Here is a 25,199-nt window from a genome sequence, read left to right on the forward strand (position 1 = left end):
AAGTACATTTAATGAGCTGTTAGGCCTCGCTCACGAGGGTGATGATTCCTGTATAGCATTGCAGTGTCCTCCCAAGTACAGCTCATTGAAGTCTACTAGGATGCAGTGTCTGTGTTATTTTTTTCAGAAAGAGAAAAGTTTAAAATTCTGAAGCAGTAGTATCTTACTACTACATTTAGTTTTTTGTCATCTTGATCTGATAAAGAATTTGATCAACATGAGGTTTGTGTCCTAGCGTAGGCAGCTGTCACACACAAACACAATAGCTTAGAGGGCATTAACCAACCAGCATGTTTTTTTGGTCTGTGAGAGGAAACCAAAGTATAGCTATAAAACCCACACAAGAAACAAACTCCGTGCTTCTTGTTAGAACCCATCCACAGTAATTGAATTCTAATCACACTTTAGCATGTTGCATAAAAAGTATACTTTGTTTATTTCAATTAACTGAATCATAATTTTTTCTCTTTTTTCTTTATTTGTTAAATTGCTTGCATAACTAGAACATGAATATCTCATTGCTATGGACTTTTTTCAACATGCATTTTGTCACAGTTCTACAAATGAGTCAATATTGAAATCATGGAGAATGCGGACTTATTTTCCTATTCAGTGTGCCAGTAAGGTCTGCTCGGCCAACCATAGCTTGCCAGAGGCAGTCTGCTGTAGAACAGCCTCAAAATCATTTCATTGGGCTACTGTGCCTTCTGCGCACTGCAAGATCACCTTTATTAGATTGGACATATTTCATTACATTTAAATGGGAGGCCCTGTAACAATTCTAATTTGATTTCTCTTAAAAGCATACCATGTTCTGTTAGGCTGCATTTTATTTCATTTCCCTAATGAATTTTTGAGCAATTGATTTCACTCGCTTTGAGTGTTTGTCAGTTCAGCCCTTGTTTTGTTAACATGAATATTTAGTCTGTGATAAAGTTGTGCTGTATGATCTGTGGAAAATAGAAAGTGCATAATGAATAATAAGTATTGTGGTGTTTTCATAGAAGATGTGGTAGAGATAACTAAGAATAATCACATGAATATTTGGTGGTCTAATATTAAATTGATTTTACTTAGGAAGCATGTGGTGAAATTTGCTGCAACGGGGGAATAAAATTATCTCCTGATCCTAAAACATCTAGTGAGCTGGCCAGAAATGGTTCTTGAGGGACTCTATTCCACATTTTAATAGCTCTTACTGTGAATAAGCCTTTTCAAATGTGAAGGGTAAATCCTTTCTTTCAGATGTATAAAGTGCCCCCTTGTCTTCTGTAATGGACTCTCTCTCTCTCTCTTCTCTCCTTTCTTTTGTACTCCTTGTAGTATGTACAGTATGATGCGTGCATGTTTTATCCCCAAGTGCATAACTTTACATGTATCATTAAACCTCATTTGCCATATAGATACCCAAATAAATAGTGCAGTAAAGTAGTATTAAACCTAAAACCAAACATTTATTGAATCACAGCTTACCAATGCTTACATGTGATGAATTTATTTGTTTTCTTTTTTAGGCTTTCTTTCTGCTATTTTCATCTAGTAATTCAGCCAGTAAGCTCTCTTGCAGTTACATGGATGACACAGGCCATTTAACACTGTCAGGGGTGCTTAAAATTATCAAATTTTATTTATGTTAAACAGGAAAAAAGTTTGCTGTAACTGATTATAAAGTATTGGTTGGAGTTTAGTTTCAATTTGTTACTCTATTTAAATCTTCCCAGTGGTCCGGTGATTTTAAATTCCCACTCTTCTCAGTACATCGCTCCTGGGATGGTCTAGATCGATCTACTGTGACTATACTGACCAGTCAGAATCGATCTAGTCTGTCTAGGAACTCTGCACAGAGAATTTTAGAGATTTTAAATCCCCAGACCTCTGGACCGGCTGTGGGATGCTGACAACTCAGCAACCCCAGAGGCAGGTAAATCAGGGACTGGGGGTGGGGAAGGTGTCGGTTTTACCTTTTTTATATATTTTTTTCTAAAAGTAAATTAACACTCTAGGGCTCCATGTACACGGGACACTTCTGAATGATGGAAACTGACTGCCCGAAAACGTAGGTTAAAAAAGGTCTGTTTAGCCACGTGTGCATACCGCATTTATGCGTGTTTATGAGCTTTTGCGTTTAGAAGCGTTTTTTAAAGATAACCCCAGGAGACCCTCTAAAATGCTCAGAATGCACTGGAAAACAGTAAAAAAATAACTATTTCAGACATTTTGAGAGAAATAGAGAGAGCAGTATTTGTTGAGATTAGCTGTGTTTTTTTGTGTTTTTGTTTTATTTTTCATGGTGTTTGGATGTGTTCCAGCTCATTTCTGTGCAGAAATCATTGCAGCAGTATCTAACATATTTCTTTAATGCAAAACCTCAAAGAATGGTGTACCAGGTCATGATGAAAAAAGGCTCTGGACAGCATCTGGAAATGGAAGAGTTAAAAACATTTTCCAAATGCAAACGTTTATAAACGCGTTTAGCCGCATTTACACGCATTTGAAACGCTGATAAAATCTACTCCTGAACGCAAGTTTGGTGCGTTCAAAAAAAGGACTGTAAACTCAACTGCCTGTAAACGACATAGTGTACATGGACACAGGAAAACATTAGGGAGAGTTCAGGGTTTGCTGAAAAAAAAAAAAAAAAACAGAAAAGCTCCTAAACGTGAGTTTATCAGCTACAGTGTACATGGAGCCTAACACTTTTATGTTCTGCTTTTTTAGTTCACCTAGATTCCAGGAAGTTCTTGTATGCTCTTTTAGAAGGGTGTTTTTCTTTTGACCACATGGTTCTGTTGTGCAGCTTCCTCTATCTTTCCTTCTCTCAGATGTCAGTGTAGTAGTAGGTCAGCAGATGGGGATTGGCCTAAAGTTTCATATGTCTCGGCAGTTTGTGTGCCCAAACACCACACTCAAAACAAAGTGTGTGGCCTGGTGAATACAGCCTGCATCTGGTCTAGTAGGCTATGTTTATTGTATGCTGTGCAGAATGTAATTTTTATTTGCATGGTACAATGAAGATGGCTTTCAGTCTGTTTGAGAACTTCCTCCATATTACATAACATTTTATTTTAAATAACTTTTCTTTAAAGAAAGGAAGTGGAATATTGTTGGTATGACTCAGACGTCTGTAAAATGATTGTGATTGCTACTTGGAAGTGATTAAGTTTTTCGGTTATTCTATGCCACAATGTATGTGACATTAACGTGTTCTCTGTGGGTTTTCCTGTAGTGCTGGCCTGATCCAAGAACATACGTTGCGTCAATGTAATTGAGACTTTTGGCAAATTGAGTACAGGAAGCTAAAACTCTTCTAGTTAGGCTGGACCTTTAGTTGCACAAACACGCAGTAGGATAACACATGAGATTTACATTCCTGGAAGATGAGCAGAATCCTAGCTCTCTGCTTGATAATGCAGAGGTTGACAATGCAGAGGTTGATGATGCAGAGGTTGATGATGCAGAGGTTGACAGTGCAGAGGTTGACAATGCAGAGGTTGATGATGCAGAGGTTGACAGTGCAGAGGTTGACAATGCAGAGGTTGATGATGCAGAGGTTGACAGTGCAGAGGTTGACAATGCAGAGGTTGATGATGCAGAGGTTGACAGTGCAGAGGTTGACAATGCAGAGGTTGATGATGCAGAGGTTGACTTCACACATTATTGTAGCTTCAGGGTAAGAATTGGTTGTTACTTTTTTTTTTTGTCCAAAGTGCTTGTATGAGACTCTGTTCCTGTTTCCCTCCACACACTCCTTATTTCAAACTAAGTACTGTACATAGATTTTTGTGTGAATGAATATACAATCTCACAAAACGTTTGTGGTATGAGATTATATGGTTATCTAAAATTAATTCTTTAAAGACCTTAGAGCAGGCATGTCCAAAGTCCGGCCCGCGGGCCAATTGCGGCCCGCGTTCCGGACTGAAACGGCCCCACAGGTGAGCTACCCAAATACATAACTTACGGCCCCCGGTAGTGATTCCCTGAAAGCTACTGAGGACTCCAGCGATCTCTTGACATCATCAGCTGGTGCAGGAAGGAGAGCCCAAATCTCGCGACGTCCGAGATCTCGTGAGATTTCTGCTTTCCTTCTCTGTGTGCCGGCTGATGACGTCAATTCCCGCTCGACAGATCCCTGGAGTCCTCAGTGGCGTTCGCAGAATCGCTAGTGGAGGGCCGTAAGTTATATATTGGGCAGCTCATCTGTGGGGTCCGGAACGTGGGCCGAGTGATCCCAGGTGGTGCGCAGGGAATTACTACTGGGGCTACCATTTACCATTATTTACTATGTCTGCAGTCTCTGGTCATCTCCTGTACTGTGTCCGCAGTCTCTGGTCATCTCCTGTACCGTGTCCGCAGTCTCTGGTCATCTCCTGTACTGTGTCCGCAGTCTCTGGTCATCTCCTGTACTGTGTCCGCAGTCTCTGGTCATCTCCTGTACTGTGTCCGCAGTCTCTGGTCATCCCCTGCACTGTGTCCGCAGTCTCTGGTCATCTCCTGTACTGTGTCCGCAGTCTCTGGTCATCCCCTGTACTGTGTCCGCAGTCTCTGGTCATCTCCTGTACTGTGTCTGCAGCCTCTGGTCATCTCCTGTACTGTGTCCGCAGTCTCTGGTCATCTCCTGTACTGTGTCCGCAGACTCTGGTCATCCCCTGTACTGTGTCCGCAGACTCTGGTCATCCCTTGTACTATGTCCGCAGTCTCTGGTCATCTCCTGTACTGTGTCCGCAGTCTCTGGTCATCTCCTGTACTGTGTCCGCAGTCTCTGGTCATCTCCTGTACTGTGTCCGCAGACTCTGGTCATCCCCTGTACTGTGTCCGCAGTCTCTGGTCATCTCCTGTACTGTGTCCGCAGACTCTGGTCATCCCTTGTACTATGTCTGCAGTCTCTGGTCATCTCCTGTACTGTGTCCGCAGTCTCTGGTCATCTCCTGTACTGTGTCCGCAGTCTCTGGTCATCTCCTGTACTGTGTCCGCAGACTCTGGTCATCCCCTGTACTGTGTCCGCAGTCTCTGGTCATCTCCTGTACTGTGTCCGCAGTCTCTGGTCATCTCCTGTACTGTGTCCGCAGTCTCTGGTCATCTCCTGTACTGTGTCCGCAGTCTCTGGTCATCTCCTGTACTGTGTCCGCAGTCTCTGGTCATCCCCTGTACTGTGTCCGCAGTCTCTGGTCATCTCCTGTACTGTGTCCGCAGTCTCTGGTCATCTCCTGTACTGTGTCCGCAGTCTCTGGTCATCTCCTGTACTGTGTCCGCAGTCTCTGGTCATCTCCTGTACTGTGTCCGCAGACTCTGGTCATCCCCTGTACTGTGTCCGCAGTCTCTGGTCATCTCCTGTACTGTGTCCGCAGTCTCTGGTCATCTCCTGTACTGTGTCCGCAGTCTCTGGTCATCTCCTGTACTGTGTCCGCAGTCTCTGGTCATCTCCTGTACTGTGTCCGCAGTCTCTGGTCATCTCCTGTACTGTGTCCGCAGTCTCTGGTCATCTCCTGTACTGTGTCCGCAGTCTCTGGTCATCTCCTGTACTGTGTCCGCAGTCTCTGGTCATCTCCTGTACTGTGTCCGCAGTCTCTGGTCATCTCCTGTACTGTGTCCGCAGTCTCTGGCCATCTCCTGTACTGTGTCCGCAGTCTCTGGCCATCTCCTGTACTGTGTCCGCAGTCTCTGGCCATCTCCTGTACTGTGTCCGCAGTCTCTGGTCATCTCCTGTACTGTGTCCTCAGTCTCTGGTCATCTCATGTACTGTGTCCGCAGTCTCTGGTCATCTCCTGTACTATGTCTGCAGTCCATTGGTTCAGAATTTTTTTTTCCTGTTTTTCGCCTCTAAAACCTAGGTGCGTCTTATGGTCAGGTGCGTCTTATGGAGCGAAAAATACGGTATCAATTTGGGCTATAATGGATTGGTGCTCAGGATCGCTTGATGTCATCAGACAGTGCAAGGAGAAACAAAGCCCAAATCTCGCGACCTCCGAGATCTCGCGAGATTTGGGCTTTCCTTCTCCCTGTGCTGGCAGAGTGATTTAACACCTGTTTAGATTTGTCATCCAAGTCACAAAATGAAAAGTATGCCGTTTTCAATAAACTTTTGCATAAAATAGTTCATTTGCATTTAATGTTAATGGTTCATCAGAATGTCGGGCAAAATGGTCGGCCCTCGCACATGTTCACTTCATCAAATCTGGCACTCTTCCAAAAAAGTTTGGGACACCCCTGCCTTAGAGTAAGGCTGATGGCAATTAGCTGCTACAAATTGCTAATGGCAGTGTTTAACAGCAATTAGTAGCTAGCCATTTGATCACTAGAGTTGCTTGTGAATTCCTACAGAATTGCACTGTGCTGTGCTACAAATCGCACTTCATCGATTTTTAGCTATGCATAACAATTGCTGAAACATTGCACATTAAGAATCTCTGTCAATTAACGATTTTGCTGCTGATGAATCTCAGTGCAACAGAGCAACAAATTTCTTTAAAATTTCACTGTTAGCGAGTGAATATAAAATTATTATGAGGTTCTTAGCGACAAATCGCTGTAACAAAATATTGGGGGGGGGATTGCTGCGAGAAGATCACCTGTGTGTCATCAGCTTTTTTGTGATCCAGCTACTACTAAATATGCTCTAGATCAGCTAAAACTAGATTTTATATTTTCTTCTAGTTATTTACAGCATAGAAAAGATTTTTACCTTTTTAAGTATTGCATTCTCAGTGTTAATTATACAGAACCCTGTAAAACACACATTTCAAAGGAGATAACATCAAAAGACAAATAGAAAGCTAGTGATGTGGCTTGATTTTGCTAGAGCCACACCTTTACCTTATCAGAAAGATGTGGCATGTTTAAAATGTAAAGGAAAAAAGAATCTGACAAAGCAGCTGAAATTTAGATAGTCGTACAGTAAAAAAAGTGATATGGCAAAATCTAGATGCTTTCCAAAATGGAAATGTTTAAAGAAGATCTATAACATTACAAAATAATGTTGGAAAAATATTATTAGTTGACTGTGCATATGTGTTCTTTCTACAATAGTTATTACATACAAATTTATCTACATACCATAAATTGAAAAGGTATATAAAGACAGGCTCAAATTTTGGCCATTTATCCTTCAAGAGAGACGAAAAAAATAGTTTGATTCCCCCATTCGCATTAATGGTGTGGATGGAGAAATTTCCATTGTATTCAGGGAGCTGCTACTACTAGTGCTGCCTAGGGTCCTGTTCACATGGATGCTGAGGCCTGATTTTTTTCTATCGCTAACCAGCAGGTTCTGCATGCAGGAATAAAAAATAGGGATATGGCGCAAGAAGTGTATTTTGGGCTCTTATATGCCTATTCCTATATATGTGAACTTAGCAGAAAGACCATAAACTGTCCATTAAAATAGGTTATGGTGGAAGTTAACTCTAAAAATCTAAAAACACCTTTATGCAACACCTCCAGCAGACTGACAAAATCTCTATAATGAAAAATAAGAACAGCAGAGCGCGCAGTCTAGGTGTAATGGATGTCAACTTTTTTATTATGGAAAATGACAACTGGCAAATCACATAGAAACAGTTAACATATGCTTATCAATGTGGATGAGGATCTCAGCAAGGCAAGGCACCAGGATCCAGTCCAGAAAAGCTCACAGAGCTGGCAGCTGACCAAGCCTGGAAAAGCTAACAAGACATCGGGGGCACCAACCTGTTCAGCATTGTGAGTAATTTGAAAAGTACAAAACAAAATCAGCAACTCACTCAATAAGAGATGAACAGCACGTGTCATGGGCAATGGTGGGTCCTCTGTGCAGGAGTCTGCAATAACCACTGTGGGCTGGGCTGTATACAGTGTCTATGTGGCATAAAACGCAAGTGGGCTGGAAATTACATCACACGTTGAGGGACACTCACTGGGCTTGGTTATGTGTTTCAAGGAATCCCACTTTGTCAAGCCAAACTCTGAAGAAGGAACACAAAAACAAAGCACACTTTGCAGAATTTCACAACAAATCATCTGAAGGTCTGTGTGTGTTGGCTGTTGAATCCATTTCAAACAAACTCCACTGGAGAGTGATTCCAGAGGCTCTGTGAAAGAGAACCGTACTGGATCTTTATTTTGAACTCCCTGTCTTCAAGTGACCTGAATAAAGAAATTGAAATTAATACTGTTGTTTAAGCCATCCATCCATTACTATTCTCATTCTCCTTTTTTCTCCTTGATTCATTTTGTAGACAATGCTGTATTTTTCCACATATAACCTCTATTGCTGTGCCTCCTCTGCAGTATAAATACAATGCCTCTGGAGTAAGATTTTGGCTTGACAAAGAGGCGGGATGCTTCAAAACACAGTCATGCTTCCCATGTGTCCTTCCTTGACATATGACATCATTTCTGGCCCGTTTGTGTTCCATAAACGTATTTGCTTCTTGGTCTCCGGCCTGCCATCTAGATACTGTATACAGCCTGGCCCGTGGCAGTCATTGCAGATTCCCAACAAGGATGTTAGTGCCCAGTGGATCCACCATTACCTATGTCCTATGCTGTTCATCTCTTATTGAATGAGCTGCCAGTTTGTTTGTGCTTTTCATATTACTTACAATGCTGCACTTAGGATGGTCCCCCCTGCTGTCTTAGCTTATCCAGACTTGGTCAACTTCCATCTCTGTGGGCTTTTCTGGACTGGAACCCGGTGCTTTGCCCTTGCTGAGATCCACATCCATGTTGATGATGAGTATATTTTAACTTTTTCTGTGTGAGTTACCATTTGTCATTTTTCTATAATAAATGTTTGACATCCAGTGCACTTAGATTGCACTCTAATGTTCTTATATGCTGTTTGCCGGGAGCCCATTCAAGTCTATTAGAATGCAGTGCTGCACAGACACAGCAGCTTGTCCTAATGTGACAGACATGTGGGTGAGCAGCCCCAAACGCACATTGTCTTCTAATAAAGATCTGTACATCAGACCTAAAAGAGGGACAACTAAGGAGGAAAGAGGGACAGAAGGATTTGATTCTGATAGACTGTCCCTTCACTTGAGGCACAGTTGGTGTTCTGCTATATTCCTATTTTATATGCGATGTGACTTTTATTATTATTATTAATATTATTGATTGATTAAACATCACACACACAGAAAAAGTAATTTTTTATTTATAGAATCATGAAGCAGTGAATTTGCAAACTCTATTCAAAAGACTTGTAAAATAATGTTGTTGTCTTGTTTTTCTTGCAGATTCACATTTATTCCCTTGGAATGACCTTATATTGGGGAGCAGATTATGAAGTACCACAAAGCCAGGTAATTCCACATGATATATGTCCAAAGGTAAAACATCATTGCTTTTGCTTGTTCTGTTTGTGTATTACTGCTCATTTGTCACAGTCCACTGATTTGAATGTCTCATGCCTATCACTTCTACTTTTGCATATCTAACCAGATTGATGTTTGTCATAAACTTTTCACCAATTGCCTCTGCAAGTTCTGTGTAGTATCCACATGTACAGTGCCTTGAAAAAGTATTCCTACCCCTTGAAATTTTCCACATTTTGCCATGCTACAACCAAAAATGTAAATGTATTTATTGGGATTTTATGTGATAGACCAACATAAAGTGGCACATAATTGTGAAGTGGAAGGAAAATGATAAATGGTTTTCACATTTTTTTTTTACAAATAAATATCTCAAAGTGTGGCATGCATTTGTATTCAGCCCCCTTTACTCTGATACCTCTAACTAAAATCTAATGGAACTAGTGGAACCAATTGCCTTCAGAAGTCACAATTAGTAAATAGAGTCCACCTGTGTGTTATTTAATTTCCATATAAATATAGCTGTTCCGTGAAGCCCTCAGAGGTTTGATAGAGAACATTAGTGAACAAATAGCATCATGAAGGCCAAGGAACACACCTGACAGGTCAGGGATAAAGTTGTGGAGAAGTTTAAAGCTGGGTTAGGTTATAAAAAAATATCCCAAGCTTTGACCATCTCACAGAGCACTGTTCAATGCAAAAATGGAAAGAGTATAGCACAAATGCAAACTTACCAAGACATGGCCATCCACCTAAACTGACATGTCAGGCAAGGAGAGCATTAATCAGAGAAGCAGCCAAGAGGCCCATGGTAACTCTGGATGAGCTGCAGAGATCCACAGCTCAGGTGGGAGAATCTGTCCACAGGACAACTATTAGTCGTGCACTCCACAAATCTGGCCTTTATGGAAGAGTGGCAAGAAGAGAGCCATTGTTGAAAGAAAGCCATAAGAAGTCCTGTTTGCAGTTTGCGAGAAGCCATGTGGGGGACACGGCAAACATGTGGAAGAAGGTTCTCTGATCAGATGAGACCAAAATTGAACTTTTTGGCCTAAACGCAAAACGCTCTGTGTGGCGGAAAACGCTGCACATCACTCTGAACGCACCATCCCCATCGTGAATCATGGTGGTGGCAACATCATTTTGTGGGGATGCTTTTCTTCAGCATGGACAGGGAAGCTGGTCAGAGTTGTTGGGAAGATGGATGGAGCCAAATACAGGGCAATCTTAGAAGAAAACCTGTTAGAGACTGCAAAAGACTTGAGACTGGGGTGGAGGTTCACCTTCCAGCAGGACAACGACCCTAAACATATAGCCAGAGCTACAATGGAATGGTTTAGATCAAATCATATTTATGTGTTAGAATGGCCAGACCTAAATCAAAGTCCAGACCTAAATCCAATTGAAAATCTGTTTCAAGACTTGAAAATTGCTGTTCAGACACTCTCTATCCAATCTGACAGAGCTTGAGCTATTTTGCAAAAAAGTATGGGCAAAATTTTCACTCTCTAGATGTGCAAAGCTGGCAGAGACATCCCCAAAAAGACTTGCAGCTGTAATTGCAGTGAAAGGTGGTTCTACAAAGTATTTACTCAGGGGGACTGACTACAAATACACGCCCCACTTTTCAGATATTTATTTGTAAAAAATGTTGAAAACCATTTATCATTTTCCTTCCACTTCACAATTATGTGCCACTTTGTGTTGGTCTACCACATAAAATCCCAAATTCGTTTTTGGTTGTAACATGACAAAATGTGGAAAATTTCAAGGGGTAGAACTACTTTTTCAAGGCACTGTACGTATGGTAGTATTGAGCTCAGAATATTGTGGATGACTCTAATCTTTTATTTTTGTTACTCGCCCTTGGCTATTTAAAGCTGAACTCTAGGTATGGTTTTATATTGAATGTGTAGAAAAGCGCTGGGCTAAAAATGCATCAAAAAGAACTACAGTAATGCAGAATAATAAAGTGCAACACATAAAAGTGCAAAACCATCAGCAAATAAAAAATCTAGAAATCAATCAAATCAGTAAAGTGCATCATAAACTGTATAAATTGAGCGGAACAGTAAAGTGCAAATTTGTCAGCATATCAGCTCTGAAAACAAAACAGAACGGTAAAGGGCAACGTAGACAAAATATTAGTATAATAATGTCCGTGGTAATACGTGAAGCAAAGTGCACTGAAATGGCAATATTAAATAGATATAATTGAGGTTAAGATATATAAACTAATAAAATAATGTATTAATGTCCGAGATTGAACGTGCTAATAGTATAGTCAAATATCCATAAATGACATGTAAATGTCCGTAAAACCATAAGCTGCGGCAAAATAAAAGTGCAGAGTGAAACTGTGTTATTGATCACACAGGAGAATCCACCACCTCTCTCAGATGTACACTCACCAGATGAAAACTGGTAACAGGCAATGAAGCATAACACATCTGGGAATGGAAGGCAGTGAAGAGGATAAAACGGACCAATTCATCCTGGGCACTAATTAGGGAGTCAGCCTTTGTCCTAAAGGAAATAGCTCACCAGAGGAGCCAGAAGGTTTCATATAGTGTAGTATTTATTTCAAATATTAAAAAGTATCCACGTGGAAACAAAGAGTTGCAAGTATAAAAAATGTACCAAGATGGCCACTGCTCCGTTCTTCGGCAGCAGCGGCGTGACAGCAGCAAATGCGGCTCCACCCCATTTGTGTGACGTCAGCATTACTGTAGTTCTTTTTGATGCATTTTTAGCACTGCACTTTTCTACACATATACCTATAGGGGATTGTTACCTTCATCTTATGTGTTAGCTGCTTCTTATACATTTCCAGCACTCACCTATATATTAAATTCCTTTTATATTGAATGGTTACATTGGTCCAACTCGGATCAATGTAATTATACATGTTGGTCCACTGTGGAAGCAAAAAATCACTGTGATAGCTGCTGCTACTATAGTAGTGATTTCCAGGCTTCCTGGTATTGTGCTGAGCATCTACCATTCTGCACAGGGCTGCTGTGAGAAATTACAGGGCCTTGTACAGCCTACCTTGCAACCCCCCCCCCACCACCACCACCAAAATATTACAACAATATTTTCACTTTTGAGACAAAGAAAGAGATTGCTGTTATTATGCTTCAGTTTGTGAATGAACAAGAGCCTCTGTACAGAGCACTTTCTGGTTATTCATTGTCCAGTTTAGCTTAGGCTACAGAGAAGAAGACTGAGGAATGTATATCCTCAGTTTTCTATGCCTCATTTATGAACACAGTGACTGATTGGTGGAAATCACTTAATTGTGTTCATTCAGTAAAGGAAGGGGCTGATAAGTATGACACATTTCCTGGCCTCCTCTCCTTTTCTGCTTTCTGAATATCCAGCACCCTACCCCAACAGCAGCAGCTGGCGGGAGAGAAGAGGAGGGAAGCTGGCAGTGCTGCAGGTGGAGCCTGGGCAGCAGGGGGAAGAGGGTGGTGCACAGGGAAGGTGATCAGCGTGGCAGGGGGAAATTACAGGAACAATGCCCTATGTGTCCCTCCCTGCAGCAACTGAAAGCTGGTGGAAGCAATAGGAGGAGAAGGTTGCTTCCAGCTTCTGCAGGAAGAGACACACAGGGGCTTGGTTCCGGTAATTGCCCCCCACCCATGCCTCTCCATCTTCCCCAATAAGAGAAGGCCTTTTTATGCATTGAAAAAAATGCAAAGCCTCCTGTAAATGGAACCATAGCGGGTGACCCCTTGTGTTCACCATGGACAAAGGCAGCTGATCAGGACAGGACCTAGAAGACCAGGGCAATCACTGTAGAGGCACTGACTACTACAGTGATTCTGCACTACCACAGCAGACTTACAGGTATGGAATCTGTATACTTTAAGCGGTTTTAAATGTAAAAAACATTTATTATACAATGGTCCGCTTTTCATTTATTATACAATGGTCAGCTTTTATTAAATCAGTAAAAAAATGTTACTTTAAGTTCTTGAATAGTGTTAGCAGATGCATCTAAATCTGCTAATTTGACAACATTGTTTAACAAATAGCGACTGCGCTTGTTGAAAAATATAAGATCCGCTATATTCCAATCCACTGGTATTTGTAATTACACACAGTTCGGCCACGAAGGTTTGAAGTCTCTCTAGCAAAAAGGTTGATACAGCTCTCTCAGTATCAGTAAGGAGGACTGGGCTGACTTCTAGAGCACTGGGCTGATTTCTGGTTTGCACATAAATGGAAGGGGGTCTGCTGTGCTGGGGAAGAGGTTTATGGGATGACTGGAGGAGTATTTAAACTAGGATCGAGGGGGGAGGGAGAATTTGATTATAATGGGGCAGACAGATCAGACAGGAGTCAGACACTATTGGTGGGTGGAATGAGGAAAGATGGGGGGAGGGCTATGGCAGGTGATAAAAAGGTTCCTATGTTACAAACAACCATTGGAATTGGTACCATTTGTACGAAAATAGAAAATATTCAAAATACATGTGCAAAAGGTGTCAGTGCATTAAAGTGTTTGTTCACCAATGCCAGAAGTCTACCACGCAAAATTAGAAGCTTTGGTGTATGAAGAGAACTATGATTTAATTGGTATTGCTAAATCCTGGCTTCACTCTTCACATGACTGGGCCATTAATATCCTAGCTATGTTCTCTTTCGGAGAGACAGGGTAAAAAAGAAAGGTGGTGGTGGTGTCTGTCTCTGTGAGAAGTGATCTCAAAGTGAGTGTGAAAGAGGACCTAGTTGATGGAGAGTGTGATGAGGCTGAAGCATTATGGGTGGAACTGCACATGGGGGTGTGTACTACAAAGGTAATCGTTGGAGTTTGTTATAGGCCACCCAGTGTTAGTGAGAAGGTGGAGACTCTAATCCTTGCACAGATCGAAAGGGCTGCAAGGGCTGGAACAGTGATAATAATGGGGGATTTTAACTACCCAGAAATTGACTGGAGTAATGGCACTGCAAGAACGGTTAAAGGGCAAACATTTATAAACCTGCTACAGGACAGTTTTATGGTACAGTTTATAGAGGCCCCAATCAGGAATGATGCTCTGCTGGACCTCGTAATCTCAAACCATGCAGAACGTATTACTAATGTCCATATGAAAGAACATCTGAGTAGCAGTGACCATAACATGATTTAATTTATTGTTGGCTATAAACAACAAGCAAATATGGAAAAAATAAAAAACAACTCGACTTTAAGAGAGCTAATTTTCCAAGTCTGAAAGCTGCTCTTCAAGACTTAGACTGGGAGGGAATATTGACATCGATGAGCACAACACAGAAATGGGAGTTCTTCAAAAAGACTGTATGTGAACACACTGTAAAATATATTCCTATGCGCAACAAGTTTAAAAGGCTAAAAATAAAACCTATGTGGCTTACAGCCAAAGTTAAAAAAGCTATAAATATTAAGAAAAGAGATTTTATAAAATATAAAAATGAAAGAATGCTATCAGCATTTGAACATTACAAAGAATATAACAGAATATGTAAAAAGGAAATCAAGGCCTCAAAAATTGAAAATGAATGACAGATTGCAAAGGATAAAAGACGAACCCCCAAAAATTCTTCAAATATATTAATAGTAAAAAGGTCCGGTCCGAGCATGTAGGTGCTTTACAAAATAATCTAGAGTGGGTGACTGGGGAGAAAGAAAAGACAAATTTATTAAATACCTTCTTCAGCTCTGTTATACAAAGGAGCATGGGGGAGCTCTTGTCCATAATGTGCATGGTATTGACACAGCCCCAGATGATTCACATTGGCTCACAATTGATATGATCCAGAAATATTTAGACAGAATAAAGGTGAATAAAGCACCTGGTGCTGATGGCATACACCCATGGGTCCTTAAAGAATTGAGCTCTGTCATTTCAAAGCCATTGTTTCTCATTTTTAGGGACTCTTTAATTACTGGCATAGTACCACTGGATTGGTGTAAGGCCAATGTGGTGCCTATATTCAAAAAGGAATCAAAATCTTTACCAAGTAATTATAGACCTGTTAGTTTAACTTTTATAGTTGGGAAGATACTGGAACGTTTAACAAAAGACCACATAGATAAGTTGTTGCTTGAAAAAAATATTTTAAACTACAGACCACATGGATTCATAAAAAAGAAGTTGTCAAACAAATCTGATTTCTTTTTATGAGGAGGTGAACACAATCTTGGACAGAGGGGTGGCTGTGGATGTGGTATACAGTTGCAAGAAAAAGTATGTGAACCACTTGGGATTACGTGGAGTTTTGCATGAATTGGGCATAAAATGTGCTCTGAACGTCATCTAAGTCACAACAATAGAAGAACACAGTCTGCTGAACATAATACTACACAAACATTAGACGTTGCCATGGTTTAATTGCACATAACATGTAAACATTCACAGTGCAGGGAGGAAAAAGTATGTAAACCTTTGGACTTAATAACTGGTTGACCCTCCTTTGGCAGCAATAACCTCAACCAAACGTTTCCTGTAGTTGCAGATCAGACCTGCACAACGATCTGGAGTAATTTTGGACCACTCCTCTTCACAAAACTGTTTCAGTGTAGCAATATTCTTGGGATGTCTGGTGTGAATCGCTCTCTTAAGGTCATGGCACAGCATTTCAATCGGGTTGAGGTCAGAAGGCGTATTCTGTGCTGTTGCAGCCATTGTTTTGTTGAATTACTTGTATGCTTTGGGTCATTGTCCTGTTGCATCACCCATCCTCTGTGGAGCTTCAGTTGGCAGACAGATGGTCGTACGTTTTCCTGCAAAATGTCTTGATAAACCCTGGAATTCATTTTCCCATCAATGACAACAATCCGTCCAGGCCCTGAGGCAGCAAAGCAGCCCCAAACCATGATGCTCCCTCCTCCATGTTTTACAGTGGGGATGAGGTTTTGATGTTGGTGTGCTGTGCCTTTTTTTCTCCACACATAGTGTTGTGTGTTCTTCCCAAACAATTCAATCTTGGTTTCATCTGTCCACAGTATATTTTGCCAGTAGTGCTGTGAAACATCCAGGTGCTCTTTTGCAAACTTCAAACGTGCTGCAATATTCTTTTTGGACAGCAATGGCTTCCTCCGTGGTGTCCTCCCATGTACTCCATTCTTATTTAATGTTTTCCTTATTGTAGATGTGTCAACAAAAATGTTAGCATGTGCCAGAGATTTCTGTAGGTCTTTAGCTGACACTCTGGGATTCTTCTTTACCTCATGCAGCATTCTGTGCTGTGCTCTTGCAGTCATTTTTACAGGATGACCACGCCTAGGGAGAGTAGCAACAGTGCTAAACTTTCTCCATTTGTAGACAGTCTATCTTACCGTTGACACATGAACATCAAGGCTTTTGGAGATACTTTTGTAACCCTTTCCAGCTTCATGCAAGTCAAGAATCCTTGATCGTAGGTCTTCTGAGAGCTCTTTTCTGCGAGGCATGGTTCACATCAGACAGTGCTTCTTGAAACCAGTAAACCCAAGACAGGTGTGTGTTTTTTAAGGGCAGGACAGCTGTCAGCAACACATCCAATATCATCACACTGATTGGAGTCAAGGTTGGCTCACTCCTGGCTCCAATTAGCTCTGGGAGAAGTCATTAAGCTAGGGCCTCACATATTTTTTCCTCCCTGCACTGTGAATGTTTACATGTTATGTGCAATTAAACCATGGCAACATCTAATGTTTGTGTAGTATTATGTTCAGCAGACTGTGTTCTTCTATTGTTGTGACTTAGATGACGTTCAGAGCACATTTTATGCCCAATTCATGCAAAACTCCACGTAATCCCAAGGGGTTCACATACTTTTTCTTGCAACTGTACTTGAATTTTGAAAAGCGTTTGACACAGTTCCCCACACATGGCTAATGTGTAAGGTAAAGTCTACGGGCTTGGAAAAATTAGTGTAAATGGATAGAAAACTGGCTAAAAATATATTTATAAATGATATAGAGTCTGGGATTAAAAATACCTTTTCAGTCTTTTGAATATGACACCAAGCTTTGCGGTGGAATAACATCCTTACAGAATGTCTTCAATTTACAAGCTGACCTCAATGCACTGTTTAATTGGACAACTATGTGGCAAATGAGGTTTACTGTTGATAAATGTAAAGTTATGCACTTGGGGGCTAAGAATATGCATGCATCATACATACTAGGGGGTGTAAAACTGGGGGGGGAATCAATGGTGGAGAAGGATCTGGGAGTTCTGGTAGATCGTAAGCTTAATGGCATGCAATGCCAACCTGCGGTTTCTAAAGTTACAAAATCCTCTCTTGTATTAAAAGAGTTATAGACTCCAGAGAGAGAGATATTTTACCCCTGTAAAAATCATTACTAATACCTTATCTGGAATTTGCAGTTCAGTTTTGGGCACTAATTCACAAAAAGAATATTGAGGAACTAGAGAAAGTGCAGAGAAGGACAACTAAACTGATAAGAGGCATGGAGGTGCTCAGCTATGAGGAAAGATTAAATGAATTGAATTTATTCTCTCTTGAGAAAAGTAGATTAAGTGGTAATATGATCAACATGTATAAATACATCAGTGTACTGAGTGCAGAGTTATTCACTCTGAGGTCATCACAGAGGACAAGGGGGCACGCTTTACGTCTGGAGGAAAAGAAATGTAATCTCCAAACACGGAAAGGTTTCTTCACAGTAAGAGTTGTGAAAATGTGGAATAGACTCCCTCAAGAGTTGGTTCTGGCCAGCTCCGTAGATTGCTTTAAAAAAGAATTGGATTCCTTCATAAATACACATAATACACTGCTCAATAATTTAAGGAACACTTTGAAAACACATCAGATCTCAATGGGGGAAAATATCATGCTGAATATCTATACTGATATGGACTGGGAAATGTGTTAGGAATGTAAGGATGCCCCATTGTTTGATGGAAATGAAAATTATCAACCTATGGAGGACTGAATTCAAAGACACCCTGAAAATCAATGTGAAAAAATGATGCAGCAGGCTAATCCATTGTGCTGAAATTTCATTGCAGCAACTCAAAATGGTACTCAGTAGTATGTATGGCCCCCACGTGCTTGTATGCATGCCTGACAACATCGTGGCATGCTCCTAATGAGATGACGGGTCGTGTCCTGGTGTATTTCTGCCCATATGTGGACCAGGGCATCACTGAGCTCCTGGACAAGGTGCAAACTGGCGGTGCCGGATGGACCGAAACATGATATCCCAGAGGTGTTCTATTGGATTTTGGTCAGGCAAGCGTGGGGGCCATTCAATTCCTTCATCCTCCAGGAACTGCTTGCATACTCTTGACACACGAGGCTGGGCATTGTTGTGCACCAGGAGGAACCCAGGACCCACTGCACCTGTGTAGGTTCTGACAATGGGTCCAAGGATTTCATCCCCATACTTAATGGCAGTCAGAGTGCCAATGTGTAGGTCTGTGCGTCCCTCCATGGATTTGCCTTCCCAGACCATCACTGACCCACCACCAAAATGGTCATGCTGAACGATGTTACAGGCAGCATAATGTTCCCCAAAGCTTCTTCAGACCCTTTCACGTCTGTCACATGTGCTCAGGGTGAACCTGCTCTCATCTGTGAAAAGCACAGGGCGCCAGTGGTGGACCTGCCAATTCTGGTGTTCAATGGGAAATGCCAATCGAGCTCTATGGTGCTGGGCAGTGAGCACAGGGCCCACTAGAGGATGTCGGGGCGTCAGGCCACCCTCATGAAGTCTGTTTCTGATTGTTTAGTCAGAGACATTCACACCAGTGGCCCAATGGAGGTCATATTGTAGGTCTCTGGCAGTGCTCATCCTGTTCCTCCTTGCACAAAGGAGTAGATACCCATCCTGCTGATAGGTTAAGGACCTTCTATGGCCCTGTCTAGGTCTCCTAGAGTAACTGCCTGTCTCCTGGAATCGCCTCCATTCTCTTGAGACTGTGTTGGGAGACACAGCAAATGGCACGTATTGATGTGTCATCTTGGAGGAGTTGGACTGCCTGTGTAACCTCTGTAAGGTCCAGGTATTGCCTCATGCTATCAGTAATGACACTGACCCTAGCCAAATGCAAAACTAGTGAAAAACAGTCAGAAAAGAGGAGTAGTAGGGAAAAAAATGTCAGTGGCATCCACCTGTAAAACCATTCCTGTTTTGGGAGTCATCTCATTGTTGCCCACCTGGTGCATCTGTTGTTAATTTCATTAACACCAAAGCAACTGAAACTGATTAAAAACCCCCTCTGCTACTTAACTGACCGATCAATATCCCAGGAGTTTAATTCACTTTATGCTATACTCTGACTAAAAACTGCTCCTTTAATTTTTTTGAGCAGTGTATAACTGGAGACTAACATTAATAGGTAAAGTTGATCTAGGGAATATCCAAATGCCTCTCTGGGGATCAGGAAGGAATGTTTTCCCCTGCAGGAGCAAATTGGACAATGCTTTAATGTTTTGTTTTTTTTTGCCTTCCTCTGGATCAACTGTGGCTATCGGATTATTATTTTTTTTTTTTTTTATGGTTGAACTAGATGAACGTTTGTCTTTTTTCAGCCAGACTAACTATGTAACCAGATACTGTGTAAACCTAGTCAACAGAGCGCAAAATACCCTAGTGTAATTAACTCCCTTTTTATTGGGAATATATTAAAATCCTAATCATATGCACTAATAAAAGTAAATGCTTTAGAGGCTCATCAGACAAACATAAGGTCATAGCTATTACATCCTCTTGGGTAGGTGACACAGCAGGCTGGGGAAAAAATCTGCCCTGCAGATGTCTTTGGAGCACTCTTTAAAGAAGTGAGCTAGTGGAGCAAGCTGACAGCGGCTGCTCTGACACACTGACAATCCATTGTGTGTGCAGAGCGCATGCATGGCTTTGAAAGGAGTCGGCTTCACTCCGTAAGGATACCGGTAGATCCAGTCAGTGACGCAAAGGAAGCACTGATGTGTGGTTGCTAGGACCACACATTTTGGGGGCCTGGCCTCATTTTTCAAGTCGATCTAGCAACCCTGGGATCTGCTTTATATATGCAGAGCAAATACCGGTGTTATTAACCCTCTATGTGCCATTATCAAATAAAGTATATACAATACAAGCTATTTAGCATACATTAAAATTAATTGTAATAAAAAGATGAAAAATATAAACTGTATCAAAAATATAGATCAATTGTCACCAAATACCTATATGTACTTCATAAAATTGAATAAATAATTTTTTTTATAAATAATGCATTAAATGGTTATCTTATTTAATAATTATAATTTTATATAAATAGATAAGAGAATTATTTTAGGCTTTTTCCCAAAAGGAAGCTCTTAACAATTCTATTTCTTCCAGCGTGCTTGGTTTCTCTAAAAAAAAGTGTTCAGAAAAGTGTTCACTTCAGAGGATAGCTTCAGGTATTGCTAGACATTCCCAAACTTTCCCTCTGAACTAAGCTCTCCTGGGGTGCTCTGTCTCCTTTAAGTGTATGGAGGCTATTTTTAAAGTCATGAAATTGTTTAGCAATCATAATTCAAAATGGGTTGTCCCTCCAAGGACAACAATTTGTATACCTGGCAAGGCTGCCTCCTTTCTCGTAAAGCTCTAGCCAACAGTTTCCCCAGTTTATTTCCACTTTCATAAAATTTATGGGCGCAATATTGGTGTTTTTTTCTGAGGCTGTTGATTGAGGAGGTATGACAGATGGCCTCTTAAAACCTCTTTTTTTTCTGAACAAGGCAAGAGCACCTCACAGGTGCCTAACATGGTGGCCACCATTGGTTTTAGGGAAGACAATCCCACAAATAGTCAGAAACAACCATTATAGTCAAGGGGCAAGGTAAGCAGCAGCTTAATACACCTAGGACTGACTTGGCTGAATTGGATTGGGACATTAGAGCTAACATAAGATCCTTGCCTAGGAAGGCTGATTTGGATTTGATAATGACCAGGAGAATGTTATCTGCTATACAGCAGTTTAAAGATAGAATGGAGATTCAAGAGAGGCAGATTACAGCTCTAACCTCTCACCTGGATGATCAAGAAAACCAATATAGATCTAAAATTAGAATTAGGGGTCTTCCAGAGATTATCAAATCTCCTGATCTTATACCAAGGCTTAGAACTATTTTCTGTTTCAATATTTTTATTGAAATTTCAAAAAGCCAGGACAAGGCATGGTTTACCCACACAGGGGTGAGATCATACAGGCATGTAAAGAAACAGCTTGAGTACACATAATAGGTAACATAACATTAAACTGTTACTAGGACCAAGTTAAAGATTAGGTAAATGTCCCAGACAATACTGCACTGTCTGCTAGAGTACATCATTCTTCATTGTTAGCCTTCATGTTCAAAATGAAGGGAAGTGTAAGGAAACAAAGAAAAGATAAGGGAAAGAAGGAGAGAGAGGTTCTAGGAGAGGGTGAGTACCACGGACACGGGACCTAAACAAATGAGCTTCATAGTCGACCATAACTAGTTGGGGGTAGGGATGTAAGGGAGTAACTTATCTATGGTTCCCAGACTTTCAAAAAAATTTTGTAAATCCTTCAAAATACTGGACATCTGCTCACTAACCATCAGAGCGGTCATCCTGGTTTTCACCCCCTGGAAAGCAACAGACGAGACAAGAGTTTTCCAGGCCTTAGCAATGGCAGAGATAAAAAGGTGTGAAATAAACAAACCACTAAGCGCTAAATCCCACAACCAACATGGGATAAAGGCAAAATGAGGGGGGGGGGGGTGATGGAGGCTGGTCCCGTGACCATTAGGAGTATGAAGTAAAAATAAACCCTAGAGAATTGTTGTTGCAATGGGATACAAAGGAGGAGAAGTCATCTGCAGAGCCACACCGTATGATGATGATATCATCAATATATCTACCATAAAAGCTTAGGTGTTGGGCAAAAGGATTGTTCTTCCAGATGTGCAACTCCTCCCAATACCCCAAAGTAATGTTGTCATAAACCTGGGCAAAATTGGTCCCCATGTCGGTGCCATGGGTTTGCAAGTAGAAATCATCAGCGAACATGAAATAATTATGTTTTAGGCAAAATCTCATGCTGTCAACTAGGAACTGAGCTTGTCTAGAACTCATGAGAGGATCCTTGGATCCGAAAGAACACAATTCTGTCAGTCCAACTCGATGAGGTATGGAAGTATATAGTGATACTACATCCAATGAAGCCCAATAGTAATCTCTCTCCCAAGAGTAAGATTTTAATAGTTCTATAACATGTCCTGAGTCACGAATATAAGAAGGCAATTGAGTCACAACAGGTTGAAGAAAATTATCAATGTGTTGAGAAAATCCACTAAGGAAACTATTCATACTGGCCACTATAAGTCGACCCGGAGGATTAACTAAGCAGTTATGAACCTTTGGGAGATGATAAAAGTATGGGGTACTGCACACACATGGGGCAATAAAAACTGCTTATCCTTTTTGTCCAGTACTCCATCTGTGAAGGCCTGCTCTACTAATTGTTTAAGGGCTTGACTATTTATATTCCTCTTCACCCTGGTTACCAATTGACTGTGACAAAGCACTGATTCGTGCGAAACGCATTGTCATGGTAACCTGGATTTGTTTTGGCCAGTGTCACTCCTGCTGAGGGTTCATGGTGGCTGTTGGCTTTCCTGCGCTTTACTGAGGTCACTTCCAGTAAGCCGTGATATAATTTCCAGCGCGGGCTTCGGAGACACCAAGGAGGTCTTCCGGGTCTCTATAGTGATACTACATTAGGCTATTGGTTTGTGGGTACACTCCTTACAATCCACTGCTCTTCTACCCTTCTTCCATCTGAGTTCACTATCCAGACTCCCCACAGCCATGTCATAATTTCGGTAAGCCGCTCCTAATTTCAGCATATGACTTGTGCCAGTCTTTCATTTTGTGCCATACTATCACATGGAATTCTTGGAATATGGTTATTATGGTTTTATCGATCTATTAAAGCATTAGAATTGGACATATTGACTGTTGGTTGTGCATGTCATTGCATCATCACTCTGACTTTCACCAAGCGCACTTTGTTTTTGTTGGTTTTATAAAAAGGTCTGAAGTTAATTACTGCTGAGGTGCGAAAAGGCCAAATATAGGGCAATCTAAAAAAGACAACCGGGCATCCATGCAAACTGTCATGAAATAATGTTTGCAGTAGGCCCAAGACTCAGAAGCCGATCAGACGTGGGCATGAGCCCCATGTACAGTGCTCAGCATAAATGAAAACACCCCTTTTGAAAAGTACGATTTTAATCAATATCTCAGTAAACATAAGAACAATTTCCAAAATTTTTGCATAACTGAGTTTTATAGAACACTTACATGAAAGTAAGGTTAATAATATAACTTGGATTACAAAATCTTCAGTTTTACTCAAATTAGTTGATGCAAAAATGAATATACCCCACACCAAAAACTACTACATCTAGTATTTTGTATGAGTCTTCTATGCATGGAATGAACAAATTGGTGACATATTGCAATATCTATCTTTTTCTATTCTTCAAGAATGACCTCTTTTTAAACCAGGATGCTGGATGGCGAGTGATGCTCAACTTGTCTCTTCAGAATTCCCCCTAGGTGTGCAATTGGGTTCAGCTGAGGGAACATACTTGGCCACTGAATCACTTTCACCCTGTTCTTCAGAAATTCAACAGTGGCCTTAGATGTGAGTTTTAGATCATTGTCATGTTGGCAAAGTGCACGATAACCAAAGGCACAGAGTGCCTTCTCTTTCAATATAGAGCAGTAGATCTGAGAATTCATGATATCATCAATGAAATGCAGCTCCCCAACACCAAAAGCTCTCATGCAGCCCCACAGAAGTATACTGTCACCATGTTTCACTGCAGGCACCATACATTTTTCTTTGTACTCTTCACCTCTGCAACGCTATACAGTTTTGAAGCCATCAGTTTTAAAAACGTTTATCTTGGTCTCATCACTCCAGAGTACCAGAGTCCCAGTAGTCTTCTTCTTTTTCAGTACGGGCCCTGGCAAATTCTAGGCAGGATTGTTTGTGCATGGGCTTTAAGAGAGGCTTCCTTCGTGTACAACACCCATGCATGCCTTTCCTCTGGACGACCTGGACTTCTCTGTGAGATGGTCGCAGTTTCATCTTTTTTAAATTTTTGTATCACTTTTGCTACAGTATTCTGACTGATAAGTATAGCTGATCTTCACCTCACCTTTCTTGTAAAAAAATTATTTTCTTTCTCTGGCCTTGTGACATTTCTCTTCCATGTGGTGCCATTGCTGACAGCATGAAATGGGAAAGGGTTTTCTTTAAGTAATGCCCTTTTATAATCAGCTGTCTGCTGGACACCTGTTTAATGAATAATTAGACTCGCATGTAGTTGAATTCTTGTTAATTAGGATTTTGTTGTTTAAAATTTAGCTTTGCTCCTAAGACTTTCATTGGGGTATATTCATGCTTGCAGCAAGGTCTTGAATGAATTTGTTAGGAAAAATACTTTTATGTGTGTGCAAATTAACAAATCTTGTTTGCAATCAATGGCCCACATTTGTGGGAGTATTTTGTAGTATAGTGTCCCATAGAAAATGTTGATTCTGAAAGGATAGTAAAGGTTTTCTGACAAATCATTTATGCTGAACACTGTATGTAGGAGAACTATTTTCAATTACACCGATCAAGATAGACCATACATATTGTGCACTTAGGGTACCATCAGAAGACCCTGCAAGACCAAGAGATGAAATCTGTAAACTGCATAAATACTAGTTTAAGGAAATTATCCTGAATTGAATGCAACCCAAATCATACTTAGATTTTGATGGGGTACATTTGTTTTTCTACTCTGACCTTTCTAGACACACACTGGCTAAACAGTGAATTTTACACCCTCTTTTGGACAAACTTCATCAGGCAAAAATCCTCATAGGTTGGGATTTCCGTTTTGGCATGTTTGCTTGGAAAGGAG

The 25,199-nt window shown here is 41.0% G+C and overlaps 1 protein-coding gene across 4 annotated transcripts in view; it reads left to right on the top strand.

The window, feature by feature from the left end:
* The window catches only part of PTPN13 (protein tyrosine phosphatase non-receptor type 13), a 375,298-nt gene that overhangs the window by 148,261 nt on the left and 201,838 nt on the right, over positions 1-25,199 (top strand). For all 4 annotated transcript variants that reach the window (XM_089670565.1, XM_089670567.1, XM_089670566.1 and 1 more), the window contains exon 4: positions 9,219-9,284. In XM_089670565.1, coding sequence (XP_089526691.1) covers positions 9,219-9,284 — 66 coding nt within the window. The remainder of the gene's footprint in view (positions 1-9,218; positions 9,285-25,199) is intronic.

The sequence above is a fragment of the Staurois parvus genome, unplaced genomic scaffold (genome assembly GCF_062004578.1).
Source record: "Staurois parvus isolate SC_StPar_1 unplaced genomic scaffold, SC_StPar_1.0 ptg000091l, whole genome shotgun sequence".
Lineage (NCBI taxonomy): Eukaryota > Metazoa > Chordata > Amphibia > Anura > Ranidae > Staurois > Staurois parvus.